General features: G+C 44.7%; 1 protein-coding gene across 2 annotated transcripts in view; it reads left to right on the forward strand.

The window, feature by feature from the left end:
* The first annotated feature begins 811 nt into the window (after positions 1-811).
* Positions 812-16,097, forward strand: part of LOC126999244 (elongation factor Ts, mitochondrial-like) — a 37,298-nt gene continuing 22,012 nt past the window's right edge. The window contains exons 1-2 of one of the 2 annotated variants that reach the window (XM_050861631.1): positions 812-1,025; positions 9,003-9,146. In XM_050861631.1, coding sequence (XP_050717588.1) covers positions 990-1,025; positions 9,003-9,146 — 180 coding nt within the window. In that variant the 5' untranslated portion in view covers positions 812-989. Of the gene's footprint in view, positions 1,026-3,142; positions 3,299-9,002; positions 9,147-16,097 lie in introns of those variants that run through there. The other variant, XM_050861632.1, reaches the window with a different exon arrangement.

The raw sequence follows: 16,097 nt of genomic DNA on the forward strand, positions 1-16,097 counted from the left end.
ACACTTCCCGCCTGGCGCTTGGCCGCGGGCCCCGCGGGGTGTGCGGGCGGGGCCTTGCTCCTCGCCCCCCTGCTCGCTCCTCCCAGAGTCTTCCAGAGGCTCATAGACCCCGGGGGAAGCTTCCAGCACAACAATACACTACCATATATTTTTCTCATTATTCTATTGTAGGTATACCAAAGTGCAATAAATTTATGATCATGAAATGCAGCAATGTCTCATCAACACGATGATCGGCTCAGTTTTCCAAAATATCATAATGGTGGCTAGCTAATAGTGGTTAAGTGTAAACATGTGGAATCATGGAAAGGTCGCCAATCCGTCACCGTATGGCGGCCGACCACAGAGTTACAGGCAGGAGCAGTGGCTTCACCTCTCACCGTGGCGAGAGACTGGAGTTGAACCCTCCAGTATATAACTCTGTGGAGTCAACCAATCCAGTTATAATAGAGATCAGTGGTGGCAACTCAACTCTATTCCATAGAGTTGCTAGTTATAGACTAGAGTGCGTCTGAGGCTGTCTCCGGGATTCACGGCCATGGTGCCGCCATCGCTCCAAGCCGATGATTGCATACACTTCACTCCTACCCGATTTCAGTTTTTTTCCATGTCAAATAGTAGTCAGGAAATCGTGTGTGCAGTCGTTGGCTTGGAGCGGTGGCGTTACCAATTAAGGCCTTTGTATCCTAGAGGCAGCCTCAGACGCACTCTAGTACAGAACTTGAATTCTATGGATAGTACTGCTTTGGCAGTTCACCGACTGGCCACGTGTGGCGCTACCTGTATAGCCAATACGGTGTACGTTTTCGTTTCTTTTTACAGGAGCTGCCGTTACAAAGGCCTGGCCTAGTAGAAATCCCAAGTCACCTGTGACATCAAGATCAAGATCGAGAGCCGGGTCCACTCAGCTGATCGGCGTCCACGAGTGCCAGCCGCCTCCCCGCCGCCTAGTGTCAGTGCCGCCGCCCGCCACACCTTTGCCGCCCAGCATGAGGGCTGCGTTACTCAGGACGCCTCTGCTCGCCGTGAGTATGCCGCGTACACTGTGCTAGCTGTTGTGGCTGGGCTGCGCCTGCCTGACACAAACGCCGGTGTGTGTGTGCTGTGATACCATTTTTCCTAAGCATGTTTGCACCTATGTCAGAAACAATATTAAGGCTTACAAGTTTCATGACCCCTTTCCTGACACCTTAACTTTATGTTGGAATTGTATGTCTTAACAGTTTACCGTCCTCCATCTAACTCACAGTAGTCTTCTGGAAGAGGCCCACCTCAGGCCTGTGTATCCAGCTCTGGACTTTGAACGGTTAAGATTCGGGTAAAGATTCGTATTAGGACCGTGCCAGTATCTCATTACCTACCTTATGAAACATCAGTATCTCTTCATATATCTTTTCTACAAACCTTCAACAGTCATGGAAACGCTTTGAAAATCCAATTCAAGGACTTTTTTTTACTCTTGAAAATAGGGGATATAATGTTTACGAAAGCGCGTCGCCTCCTCTGGCGACGGCTGCGACGACGCTGCAGCCGCCGCAGCCGTAAAATAGCTTGCAGAGGGTTTAGGGTCGGGGAGCATATTTAAACTACTCCAACCGAACTTTACGACCTACTAACGGGGGGGCTGCACCCCCCTCGACCCCCCCTTCTAACATGTATATGTGAATTATTTCAGCGAGGAGATATTTCTCGCAACAACGGCTGCACTGTCGCCAGAGGAGGCGACGCGTTTTCGTAAGCATTATCCCCTATTTTTAAGAGTAAAAAAAAAAGTCCTTGAATTGGATTTTCAAAGCGTTTCCATGACTGTTGAAGGTTTGTAGAAAAGATATATGAAGAGATACTGATGTTTCATAAAGTAGATTATGAGATACTGGCACGGATCAAGGCTAGCCGGTGGTTTTGCTTGTGTCAGTGATGTCATTGTTTTCCCTGTTTGGTAGATTAAGAAGAGCGTGAGGAAGGTTGCCATGTGGTCATTTTCTACCAGGCGAGTTTTCTCCCCCTGATTTACACTTCATACCAAATCCCACCACAAGAAGTGTCACGGAGCCAAGTGCGACACTTCAACTGACGGGTACTGTAGTATCATAAAGTCTGATGAAGCTTAGCAAAGAAAGATGGACCCAGAATCCCTGAAGCCAATTAGACACACAAGGTGTCTACCAGCTGCACTGCAGCAGCCAAAGCAGTTGCAGTCAGATGATGTCAGATGATGACTAAATACTGTAAGAGCTGACTATAGCTTGATAAAAATAGACTGATCACTGGTGTTGTTTTAACAGTCTTATCCATTTTAAAAGGGAAAATATCAGCTCATTGCAGTTGCGTGAAATAGGCTTTCAGAGTGCCTAGAATGCAGGAAATGCATCCCAGGCCCCCCTAGCATGTGTTAATGCCTCCGACATTCGTGCCATCAGGTCCACCATCAGCCCAAGTAACCCAGCCAAAGTTTACCCAGCCTGTGGGCCTGCACACTATGTACTGCCTGGATGGCATGTTACTCTCTTCTTTGTTGTTTACTTGCAACAATAAATTATCAATCAATCAATCCATCTTAGGTTAATGTAAATACCTTAAATAATGTTTAGTTTGTGTACATACATAGTTTAATTATTACCATTACTCTATTATTTTTTTATTTATTACTTTTATATCTATGAGCATCAGTATTTCCATCATTGTGATGCAGTTTTCTTATTAAACCATTTATTATTATTATTATTATTATTATTATTATTATTATTATTATTATTATTATTATCACACACACAGACCCCAAAATAAATGTTTGAAATTTGAATATTATATTGTTATTATTTTTATTATTTTAAAAATACTATATGCAAAAAATAATAAAAGTTAGAAGTCTCCTAAAACTGTCTTGTGTGATTGTAATGTTACATATTGTACGAGAATACACTAAGGAAAAATTTTCTATTTCAAAAGTACCTAAATACCTTTACCGGTATTACCAGTATTTTTGAGGAAATTCCGGTATTACCAGTATTACGACTTATACCGGGAAGAGGCATAACGGTTTTATTTCAGAAATTTTTTTGTCGATACCGCACATCCCTTAGTGGCACACACATTACACACTACTCTGTGTATCATTTCCTTCAGCATCTTGAGCTTCACAATGAGGGACTGATCCTTCTCCCATCCTGGAAGTGGGGAAGGGAGGGGAAGAGTCTCACGGCACAGACGCTGAGGGAACAGGAGGTGGCAAGGGAGGATGATGTCCAGATGTTGAAGGGCCCACTGGAGGCTCTGCTGCAGCTACTTGCTCACTCTGGCAAGTTAATCACACTCTCCATCCTCTCCAGCATAGAGCGGCACTATTGTTTGCCTGAACAGTCTGCCTTGGGTGTGGGCGGAATTATTGAGAGAAAAGTGTTGGCAGACTGTGGCCACAGAACCTCTCTCTGTCTGCCCTCCTTGCCACTCAGTAAATAAGATCTTGCAGAGAGGTGCCAGGCAGTAATTTGTTCTTCATAGGTCACCTCACTAAGTAACTTTTTGTATACTGTATGTACCGTATTTGACGGCTTATAAGATGTACTTTTTTCCAAAAAAAAATGTCCCCGAAAATTACCCTGCAACCTATAAGGTCAAGGTTCAGCTTTGGGTTACTGGCTAGTGAAGTATTAGTGCTGCAGTGGCACGTGAGTGAAACCGCAAACCTCTGCGTAAACATAAACAATGTGGTGAGCGCTGTACTCCAACAACAGCAACTCTTTTCTAAAGTAACAGTGTACAACAGTAGTACTTACTGCTACTTCATATAAAATAACACCATTCAGGAAGAAAAGTAAACTAGCGGACGTTTGTACAGTAATCCCTCGCCATATCACGGTCTCGCTGTATCGCGGATTTTCAAATTGTATCGTATCCCAAATTTTTCGCTATATCGCGGGATTTTGTGGTAAAATAAGCATTTTCTAGCCTAAAAAATGAAAACGTAGGTAAAAGTAGGAACACGCCTAAATAAGCACCTACGTCACCCACCTATTTTTTTTTTCGTCGTGGCCTATTGCGCCGTTAGTCTTTTCCCTGGTTCACTCCTCCCCCACTGCCTTTCTTTCTTCTCCCTCGCCGTCTCTGTATTTTTCTCATTCCTTCTCATTTCTTTCTTCTTTTCCTTTCACCCCCCTCACAGTTTTTCTCTTTTAATCTCTTTCCCTCCCACTCACACCCTTTCTCTCCCCCTCTTTCCTCACCTTTACCTGACCCTCCCTACCTCTCTCTTCTTTTCCCATCCCATTTCCTCCACCCATTTCCCTTGTTTCCTCCTTTCTCACACCCTCTTATCTTTAGTCTTATCTCTCACTTTATCACTCTTCCTCCCTTTCTCCTTCCCCATTAGATTATATGAACACACACACACACACACACACACACACGCACGGATTATCGGATTGCCAGTTTGGATTCAGGAGAGGGAGATCTTGTGTCACCAACTTGTTGTGTTACTACTCAAGGGTGACAGATTTAATACAAGAGAGAGAAGGCTGGGGGGATGGAGTGTACCTGGATTTGAAAAAGGCATTCGACAAAGTACCACACAGAAGACTAATTTGGAAAATTAAAAATAGGGGTGGAGTGGATGATGGACTGATTAGGTGGCTGGAGGACTTCCTAACTAACATGGAAATGAGGACAATAATCAAGGACAGGGTTTCCAACTGGTGCCCAGTGAGGAGTGGGGTCCCACAAGGTTCAGTGCTGGTGCCAATAATGTTTGCTGTTTATATAAATGATATGGTGGACGGAGTGACCAGCTGTGTGAGTCTGTTTTCAGATGATGCAAAGCTGTTGAGACGAGTGAATGATGTGAAGGACTGTGAGGCATTGCAGAGGGACCTGGACAAAATATGGGAGTGGAGTGGTACATGGCAGATGGAGTTTAACCTTGGGAAATGTAATAAAATAGAGTTTGGTAGGAGTGGTAGAAGATGGAATATGATTACAAGATGGGAAGTGAGATAATATGCAGAGGAATGGAAGAAAAAGATTTGGGAGTGACTGTCTCAGAGAACATGTCACCGGACAAACACATCAACAGGATAACGGGACAAACTATGAATTTGCTGAAGAACATAAGGACGGCATTTGTGTATTTGGACGAAGAGATGATGAAGAAAATAATAGTTACAACGATAAGGCCAAGGTTGGAGTATGCAGCAATGGTCTGGTCTCCTCATGAAAAGAAGAACATAAGAAAGCTGGAAAGAGTACAGAGAATGGCAACTTAGATGGTACCGGAACTTAGGGATCGGACTTACGAGGAGAGACTCAAGAGCATGGGGCTCACAACCCTGGAGAGAAGAAGAAAAAGAGGAGACCTGATAGCGGTGTACAGGGTGGTGAGTGGGATGGAGAATCTGGACAGAGAGGACCTGTGTGTGTGGAGTGAGAGAGAAACGAGAGGACATGGAAAGAAGTTGACGGCGACCACGTGTAGGCGAGATGTGAAAAAGTTTAGCTTTCCAAACAGAAGCATTGAGCTATGGAATAGACTGGAGGAGGAGGTGGTTTGTGCAAGAAACATTCATGATTTTAAGGAAAGGTTGAATAAGCTCTTTTCCCGTATGTCACAACTAGGTAAATACAAATGCACACACACACACACACACACACACACACTCGCACACACACACACACACACACACACACACACACACACACACACACACATACAGAAGGGGAAATGGGAAGGGTGTGTGGAGGGAGGGGCAGAAGTGAGTCAGGTCATGTCCTGACCAAAGCCCTGACCTGAGTCTCCCTTCTGCCACACTCTCCCTTCACTCCTCTCATTTCCCTTTCTGTGTGTGTGTGTGTGTGTGTGTGTGTGTGTGTGTTTACAACTAGGTAAACACAAACACAGAAGGTGAAATGGAAAGGGTGTGGGGGGGGAGGGGCGAAAGTGAGAGTCAGGTCATGTCCTGACTGAAGCCCTTACCTGACTTTCCCTCAGGACCTGACATGACTCTCCCCACTGTCGCTCCCTCCCCACACCCTTCTCTTTGTTTTCATCCTCTTTATCTCTCTCTGTTTCCTCCACTACTTTTCCTTGTTCTCCCTTCTTACATCCTCTATTGGTATTTTTTTCATGACTCACTCTGTTCCTCTCCTCCCTTTCCCCTTCCATATTTACCTAATTGTGATATAAAAGAAGTGAGCTATGCTCATATTGTCCTTTCTCTGAGTATTCTTCCACCCCGCCAAACTAATTCCTGCGTGAATTTCGTATTTATGAAGCAAATGTCGAAAGCCGAAACAAGAATTATAGAATCATTTATTGGGACCGTGTCATAACAACGAAACGGCTTAGGAAGTGTTTATAAGAGTGGGAAAGGTCAATAGGAGTGTGGGAAAGATTTGTAAGAGTGTGGGGAGGGTTTATAAAGCCTTAAAATATATATAAATAATTAAAAAAAATATAAGATCGCTACTTCGCGGATTTTCGCCTATCGCAGGGGGTTCTGGAACCTAACCCCTGTGATAGACGAGGGATTACTGTACACCAAACCTGACGACACATGCAAGACCTGCTGTGGTCCTTAGTATGGAGCCAGGGATCATAAAACTCTGACAGACCTTCATAAAACTTAAACTTTCTTTAATTGATAGACACAAACAATATATGGACAATATTGATGAGATATTGAGAAGATTAGTTATTATTTGGTATTTACAAGTGCCTGTTTCTCCATATTGCACTTATCTTTTTAACATTTTTACCTTACATACATGTTCAGCAAACCTTGAAGCACATTCAAGTTTGAAATTTCACACTTCCTTATGTTTTAAAAATGTACTTAATTAATACAACATCTAGAATTATGATGTAGAACTATGATAAAAAAATCGGTACCAGACCGGTACCAGACTGCTCGGTACTGGTACCAATACTAGCCAGTCGCTCATGGTGTCCCTCATTTCTTCCTCACACGAGTGAGGCTGAGACTGAGTGCCTGAGTGGATATCTCGGTGATATGGATATTCTCTCTCTCTCTCTCTCTCTTTCCACTGAATGAAGTGAATATTTACTTTTCGATAGAAACCTACCTCTTGTTTGATTTACATTGTTTTTGATTTACGTGACTTCTTCAAGGACACAATACTCAGGTAAATCGAGAGTTACCTGTACCCGTTACCCCTCTGACAATGTTGCTGTCTGCCATATTTGTTTTTGTCTCAAAGCAGTACCCTCGAGTCTAAGAAGAACCAATTGTGGTGGGTCCCAGCAGTTATTAAGGGTTTTAAACATAAAATATAGGGATTTAATAAGGATCTTGATATGTACATGTGAAACTTTTAAAAATATCTGATAGTGGGAAGGGCTATGAATGTCAGGCGTAAAAATCTTTGCCTGACACTTCTAGGTTAAACCCATTAATTATATATTTTTAAATGCCTGCCCAAATTGGGGAATGCGTCCTATAAGCCCATGCATTGTATAAGCTGTCAAATACAGTAATTATTGTGGTTATGCCAAAACAAAAGCATTGTGGCAAACTCCAAGAATATGTGCATGCCATGAGAATTTAAACTGCAAGGGATGCTTTACATAGCATTTTAAACCATGTCTTTACACATGGATAGATGTAAGAGCTTACCCTGGCACAGGCCTAGCCCACAGCTCCTGTGGGGCCATATTTGGAAAATGCATTTTTTGAGGACACGTATACTACTCGTGAGTTGGTGTTGATCTCATACTTTTTTTAATTTCTAAGGCCTTTCAAAGCGCATCTAATCATATTCTGCTTGAGAACCTATACAAAATTGGGATCAGGACATCCTACTTCTTTGGATAAATTGATTTTTTCATTACATATTTATAGATGTGTGGAGGCTCAACAATCAATAAAGCCAGTCAAGAAGGAAGAGATGTCAAGCAGACTTGAGCAGTTTATGTCAGAAACTCTTGCTGTTCGTTTCTGGGTTCAATATAATGTCTCTTTACTTGCAAAGCATTTCGTTAGTATTGCTAGAAAATTGCTATGAAAGCGAAGTGGAATTTTTAGACATTATTGGAGTGAAGAGCTCAGTGCTAGAGGTGGAAGTGACCACTGTAGTGCCATCAGGGTCAAGGGGAGGGGGGAAAGAGGAAGTAAAATTGAGACATTTCTTTGGTTAAGTACCATAAGTCTCGAGAATAATTAGAGTTTGCAACATTTGACATTTTTTATTGAAAGGTTCTCTGCTAAGTTGACAGAGTAAATTTGTCACAATTCCAGGCATATTCCTCTTCTTCAATGTCCTTATATTCCTTTATGGAGTTGGATGGGCTGTGAGTCTCTCCCACTTGACGATCGTAGACTCTCCTTCCTGTTCATCCTTCTCATGTCTTTCTCCACACACTGCTGTCTATTTTTTTTCTTCTTCCAACGGGTCTCCTCCCTTCTACCTTCACCTCTGTAGCTCTTCTAGGTATAAGGATAGCATAGAGCAGCACTTTTGTTAGCTTGAACAGTCTGCACTATGTGTGGGCAGAATTATTGTGAGAAAAGTGTAGCTAGACTATGGCTACAGAGCAGCCCTGTGCAACCTGCGGCCCGGGGGCCGCATGCAGCCCTTAAAAGACCTTCCAGTGTGGCCCGATCCTTCAAAACTGAATACTGTACAGTGCGGCCCGACTCTTTGAAGCTCAAAACTAGATGTACAGTGGGGCCAACTGCCAATCCACACACACACACACATGACTGTTATCCGTTGATATTTGAATATATATATATATATATATATATATATATATATATATATATATATATATATATATATATATATATATATATATATATATATATATATATATATATCTAAACCCCAATGTGCGGCCCTCCATCACGTACAATTCTTGAATAGTGGCCCTTCCTGTGAAAAGGTTGCACACCCCTGCTATAGAGCCTTATCCTCTCCAGGCATATGTATAAAGTTAATCTAACTGGTGCATGCAAACGTGTTCTGACACCTGCTTGTACCACCCTCCACAGATGAGGCAAAGTTGCTGGCTACACTTGGGCCCCCCTCGCTGGGCAGTCAGCAAGTCACTCCTGGCAGCGCTGCGTAAGAGGACTGGCTTCTCCATATCCAATTGCAAGAAGGCGCTGGAGATGCATGAGAATGACGTGGAGAAGGTAGGTGTCTCCTGCATCCCCTATGAACACCAACTCACTTATTTCTTTATTGGGCAGCACCAGGGACGTGGTCAGTCATGCTCTTCACCGCTACACTTCCTTCTCTGCACTGTGCATATGGCAGGCTCAAGGTGTGTAGCCAAGTATTTGGTATATTTTGTGGCAGGAATATTCTGTCATTTCCAGAAATGAGTGACTGAACATCCAACTTTTATGTCATCAAGTGGCTTAAACTACTTTTGGGTGGTTGCTTTGCTTTATATTGCTGTCTTTCCTGCTGATGGGTCTTGGTTGGGAGTCCTTCATTTCTTCTTGTGACCTGTAACACTTTGTATCGCTTCTTAGGTCCTCCTCCTCTCGTTTCTCCCTTCTTATTCACACACCTTCCTTTTCAGTATTACGTAGCTTTCTTAACTGCAATAAAGTCACTTATTTTCACTTATTCATGCATTTGTTCCCTTTCTTCCAGCACTGCGCGAGGAACACTTTTGCCAGCTTCACCATTCTTCTCTGTTTCTTTCTTGTCCCCATACAGCCCCAACACCGTGCAGATCGCCCCGTTTTCCTCCTCTAGCCTCCTAGCCCACCCCTCTCCACCTATTACCATCACTACTCCTGCCACTAACTCCCCTCTCTGCCTCTCATAGTTGCTGCATTCCACTATTAGGTGTTCTACTGTTTCTATCTGCCCTGTCCCACAGCTACAGTTCTGGTTTCCCCCGTCCCTGTTCCTGCCGTTTACCTCCAGGGTTCCTGTTCTTGCTTTAAATAATAGTTTGCTCCCCCAGTCTCCTACATGCCAGTGTACTCCCTCTGGTTTCTGTTTCCTGCTGTACCATTTTAGCGTTGACTTGCCACTCATTCCTTCCTGCCATTTGACTTGTCCGTTCCTTTCAACTGTCTTCTTCACATCCCTGATCTCCATCTCATTCCACTCCTCCCTCAGTTGTTCTCTTCTTTTCCACCTCTCTAACTCTTTCCCCCAGGTGGACTTGTTTCCACTTTCTTGCATTATTTTCTTGGCCAATCTCCCCTCACTACTCTTCAATTTTCTTTAGGAAGCCCAACTTGCCCTTTACAATTCTTTCCTTGAACGTGCTCCAGCCCATATCTCCTCTGATGGCTTCTACCGCTGTGCTCTCAGGGGCTCCTAATCCCCACCTGCCTACTATGTTCTGAACCTTTTCCAGCTGTGCAATGTCCCCTTATCTGTAGTGCATTATTTCTGATCCATAGAGGCAATATGGTACAGCTATTCCCTTCCACAGACTTCACCCTACGTCATATTTGTTTACTACTCTATTGCTTCCATTTATTATCATCCCTGACATCCTCCTTGCCTTCCCTTCATTCACTTTCCTCTGTTTCTCCCCTCCTATGCCTTCCTTGCTAACCTCCATTCCTAAGTACATATATTTATCGACTACCTCCAGCACGTTGTTTCCTAGTACCCATTGGTTACTGCCTCCACTACCAAACTCCATAACCTTACATTTTCTTTCACTAAATTTCAGGTCCCACTCCCTCCCATATGTGTGGGCTATGTGCAGGATCTCCTCCATCTCCTCTTTCCTCTCCGCCATCAGCACTACACATCACCGTGGGCCAGGCACCCTAACCTCTCTCCTCCTATCTCTACTCCTTTCCCGGCTTTCCTAATTCCCACTATCATCTCCTCGAGGTACATGTTGAAAAGCGTCGGGGACATCACACAGCCTTGCCTGACTCCTACATTATTTACTAACCACCCAGTAGTGGCTGCTCCTAACGTGAACTGCACCTCATTTCCCTCATATAGACTATTACATTTACTATTTTCATCTACACCTACATGTCCTAGCAGTCTAATGAGCTTTTCTCTGTTCACTGTGTCGTACGCCTTTTCAAGATCTATAAATACTAGGTATAACTCCTTCTGCAGCCTGTTCCTTTCAATAATCTCTTTTAAGGTAAATATATTTTCCAGCCCTCCTCCGCCTTTCCTAAATCCTCTCTGCTCCTCTCCTAGCACCTTTTGCAACTCTATCCAGGCCTTTAGCTTTTCATTTATTACTATTCCAAACACCTTTGCCATGGTGTTCATGATAGCTATTGGCCTATAATTTCCTATCTCTGCTTTATCCTTTCCCCCTCCTTTGTGTATCAGAGTTACCCTGCTCTTTTTCCAGTCCTGTGGTACCTCCCCTTCCTCCAGAACCTCCTTGCAGATATTAAAAATAACCTTCTTGACTGCATCTCCTCCATACTTCAGGAATTCTCCGATAATGTCATCTGTTCCTGCTGCCTTCCCATTCTTCAACATTTTCAGTGCTCGCTTTACCTCCTCTATTTCTATTCCTACCTCCTCCATTTCCTTTCTGTCACTGTAGATTACCATGTTCTCTATTCCTCTATCCCCTGTATCTATCTTGATCACCTTACTCCAGTACTCCTCTATTACTGACCTTATTTCTTCCTCTGTTCCAGTCTCCCTGCCCTCTGTTTTCAGTATCACCCTCTGATCCACCTCTTTCCCTCCTAGGTTCCTCTTCAGTCTTTTCCATCCTTCCTTTTCTCTCTCCCCTCAGGGTAGATTGTTTAGTTTCTCTGCCTGCAGTCTCTCCCAATTAGCTATCTTATTAATTAAGATCTGCGTCGCCCTTTGCACCTTCCTATAACTGCTATATGCCGTCTCCCATTCCTGTCTGTGCTGCTCCCCTTCTTTCTCTGTCAATTTCCACAACTTTCTTTGCCTTCTGTTTTCTCTTTTTCTATCTCCTATTGCTTTTTCTACTTCTTCATCCCACCAGCCTTTCAGTCTCCTTTTTCCTACCTTGTACTTCTTTATACCTATTGATATCTTTGCCTCCTCTGCTATTACCTCTTTTACCTGTTTTTCCCACTGATCACTTGTCCTGTTGCCCTTCTCTATTTCCCTACATAGCTTTCCATCTAGGTTAGCCCTTTGTTTCCCCAGTCAGGATTTAGCGTGTCCCATTTTGTCTTCATCTCCTGTTCCTGTTCCTTCCTCCCTCCTTTTCCACATGTCACACCTATCATTATGTGGTCTGATATATCTACCTCCTCTTCCTTCCATATCCTACATTTGTTTCTCTCCACTGCCTCACTTGCCAGGATATAATCTATAACTGATGCTGCACCTCTGTCCCTCCAAGTTACTGGGTCCTCAAGCTCCCAGTTCTTAATTTTCAGATGAGCTGTCTCCACAAAGTCTAGCAGCATGTGTCCATTTCTGTTGACTGGTGCATTATTTAGGCCTATGTGTGCATCAAAGTCTCCCATAACTATCCACTTTCCTTTGCCTACCCTGCCGCTAATGGTATTATTCTAGTGTTTGCCCATACTCACCCCTCGCAACCAAAATTGGCTAGGGGGCCATTGAGCCTTGGGGGAATGCGGTGGTAAACATGAAATGCGTCGCAAATGCATAGTTTTTGAGTTATGAGGGGTTGAAAAATACCCTAGATGTAGGGAAATTTCTTACAGATACTTAGATGTAAGGAAATTTCATACATTCCATTTTTTTTTTTTTTACAACGTACGGAAACCACGCAAGGTAATTATTGAAAATCACTCCGCACCTCGAAAATACGATATTACGCCTCCATATTGTACTTAAGGGCATATTATACATGCGGACGATGTGTTTACATGGCGACGCCATTGCAATATGAGCAGCGTTGCCAACGATCCGGTTAGCAATGATACGCTAGGTGAGACCAGGTCCACCACGCATGGTTATTTATTATTAATTTTTTTTGGAACATGCACCTTTACCTAATACTATTTCCTATGGTACGCTTAGTTAGCCATTAGCCCACGCATGTGATACCAGGTCCACCACGTGTGGTTATTTTTTTTTAGAACACGCACCTTTACCTAATACTATTACCGATGGTACGCTTGGTTAGCGATGGTACGGTTAGTTTGCCATTAGCCCACGCATGTGAGACCAGGTCCACCACGCGTGGTTATTTTTTTTTTTAGAACACGCACCTTTAAGAAGGGGGGGGTCCAGGGGGGGCTGCCCCCCTTGGTTTGCAGGGGGGTCGTAAAGTTCGGTTGGAGTAGTTTAAATATGCTCCCCCACCCAAATACCCCGAGTTCACGCAGGTCCCCCAAGATCGTTGGGGGAAGGGGATTAATTCGGCTTCTTTACTTTTAAGTACTTTTTTTTTTCTTTTTTTTTTTAACTATGATATATGGAGGCATATTATCGTATTCTGGAGGCGTGGAGTGAATATCCACAATCACCTTGTATACTGGGAATACGAGCCCGTGAAGCAGATTCAAAATCCGGTCAGTAAGGATTCACGTGTTCGAACAGCTCAGGCAAGAGGTTCGAGAGCCTGCACTTCCTGCACAAGCTGCAGTACTGTTAAAGGCGCGGTGTTGGATGGATCTCTACTTGGAGGACGGAAACCTTGCGATGAGGTGACGACCTACTAGTGAGAGGGCATGAGTGTGATGGAGGCGGTTTATGTGAGCACAGATGGCCGCCGGTGCCACGCCAGATGGTGAGGTGAGCATCGTTTGGTGGGTTCACTACGTTTCTCTCCCAAAACAAGCTTGAGGGTCCAGTGAGTGCGTGGTTTTCGTATGGGAAACACTAAATTCGTCGCAAACGCTTATTTTAGTGGTGGTGGGAGGGAAAATTCCCTAAATTTAGGGAATTTCCCTACATCTAGGGAGTTTTTAGCCCCCCCCCCCCCCCCCCACTAAAAAAATACGCGAATGCGATGGATTTCGTGTCCCCCACCTGAAACCCCGCATTCCCACCAGGTCCCCAGGCTTGTAAGGGGGGAAGGGGGGAGTATGGGCAAACACTAGAATTTTACCCCGCTAATTTCCAGTAATGCACCCTACAGCTTCCTATTTTCCTTCCAGTTTTCTGCCCCTTCTACTCCCATATACACCACTGTCACCCACCATTCCTTCTCCAGGTCTGTCACCTTAACTGTGATCAGATCTCCCTTGTTATAACCTAACTTGTTCTCGGTTTCTTCCAATAAGTCTACCTCCATTACCTTTCTCCCCACCCTCTCCTTCACTATCACACCCACTCCTCCCTTTTTCTCTCCTACTCTCCTTCCTCTCCCTATACACAGCCAACCACCTTCCTGCCACTGTACCGTCATGCCACCCTGTTTGTCCTACTCCGATCACTTCAATGCTTTCTCCCTCCTTCAACAAAATTCTCCACTTCCCTTCATTCCAGCCTCTTGTGTTCAGGAAGGCAAAACACATCTGTCTTCTTGTGGCCTCATGCTATTTTCTTTCCTGTGTCACTGCTCTGTGCTGCGCCCACTCCACTGTGTTCCAGCCTGCCCACACTTTTCCAATGGTGGACAGGTGCACTCCATCACCTGCCCACACTCTTTGCCAGGCCATGTTTTCACTGAGCGTCACACTGCCACTCTTCGGTCTTTTTCATGCACCACGTGTTCACCCACTTCCTTTTCTGATCGTACGCTGTGCCCTCCTTGCTTTGCCTCCTCGGCACACTCATCACTAGCACTTTTTCTGTCACTTGTGATTTCACTCGCTGGACTATTTCCTTCAGCGTTTGTACAGTTCTTTCCTCACCCACAGTCTCCGTATGCGGGTGAATTGTTTTCACCTCAGGGAACTAGACGTCCCTGCCCTGCATAGTCTCAGGTCACCCTTGGACAAGGTGTAATACCTGATCTGTCTCCCGTGCCAGGGTCACGGTGAAGCCTCTGGGCAGCAGCAGTGGTGGATTGGACTGCAGGCAGAGGATCTCTTTATGAGACAATGGCTGGAGTTCCAGGGTCCTAGTCAGCTGGACCGTGCCTAATTATTTAGGCCTGCGGTGAAGAGGAGTGTGGCGACCTCTACACTAATAAAAGCCTCCCTGGGAACCAGTTGTCGGTGTGAGCTCCCCGTCCCTCCCCTCTATCGACGGTACTCCCATCTCTATTCTGCATAACAGCTGGTTCTTGTTTTTTTTTTTTTCTCCTGAAAGAGATATCTTCCGTGGGCCATTTGAGGTTGTACCTCCCGGCTTCTAGGTGGAGTTTCTGTGGGTTTTTCTTATACTCAATGAATTTTTCAGATTTTTGGTCTCTCAGGAATGGCGTCTGATACTCTCTAGAGTTGGTGGAGAACACCTGGTGACAGGTGCCACTGGCCAGGCCTCGAAAGGGTCGCAGAGTTGGGTTAGACGTTTGGAAAGTGGGAACTAATTGCTGGTTCCTCTCCTCCTTGCCAGCTCTGCTCTGTGTGACTACGGCCCCGTGATATGGGACAAAACTTCGAGGACAATAGCTGAAAAGCGCCGGGTTGTGAAAGTCTCTCTCGTGACCGAGGCTCAGGACAAGCGATTGGTCTTTGAGGCGTTTTCAAGACCCTGTGGAGCGAACTCCCAGTGTTGGAGGCATCTAACACAGCAGTATCTAATTTCCATGCACAATTTTATACAATTCAATTTATGGTCACAATTTAAAGTATTTCGAAGCGCTTTTAATATTTGCCCAAACTGTTAACTCGCTTAAAATTCTAACAATGCCTTGAACCTTAAGTGTGACGTCTGTCCCGGACGTTTTGCAGCTCAGTTCTTCCAGCTGAGTAAAACTTGCCGCCTCTGCGTTCAAAGATTACATCTACAGAAGGCTGTGACTGAGTGGAAAGTCAAGCACAATGATCTTGAAAAGAAATTTGTAGCCCTTCAGGAATTTGTTTTAACAACTGTGGCAGTGACTCCACTATCGATGGTGGAGAGGCCTCCACTGAGACTGTGCCCTCTCCAGACGACCCTCCTGCTTCACGGGAGGACGTGTTACCTGCCTCACAGGTTGACTCCCAGCCTGCCTCACAGGATAACCCCAGCCTGCCTCACAGGCTAACCCCAGCCTGCCTCACAGGCTAACCCCCAGCCTGCCTCACAGGCTAACCCCCGCCTGCCTCACAGAACAACCGCCAGCCTGCCTC

This window comes from Eriocheir sinensis, chromosome 16, assembly GCF_024679095.1.
Source record: "Eriocheir sinensis breed Jianghai 21 chromosome 16, ASM2467909v1, whole genome shotgun sequence".
Lineage (NCBI taxonomy): Eukaryota > Metazoa > Arthropoda > Malacostraca > Decapoda > Varunidae > Eriocheir > Eriocheir sinensis.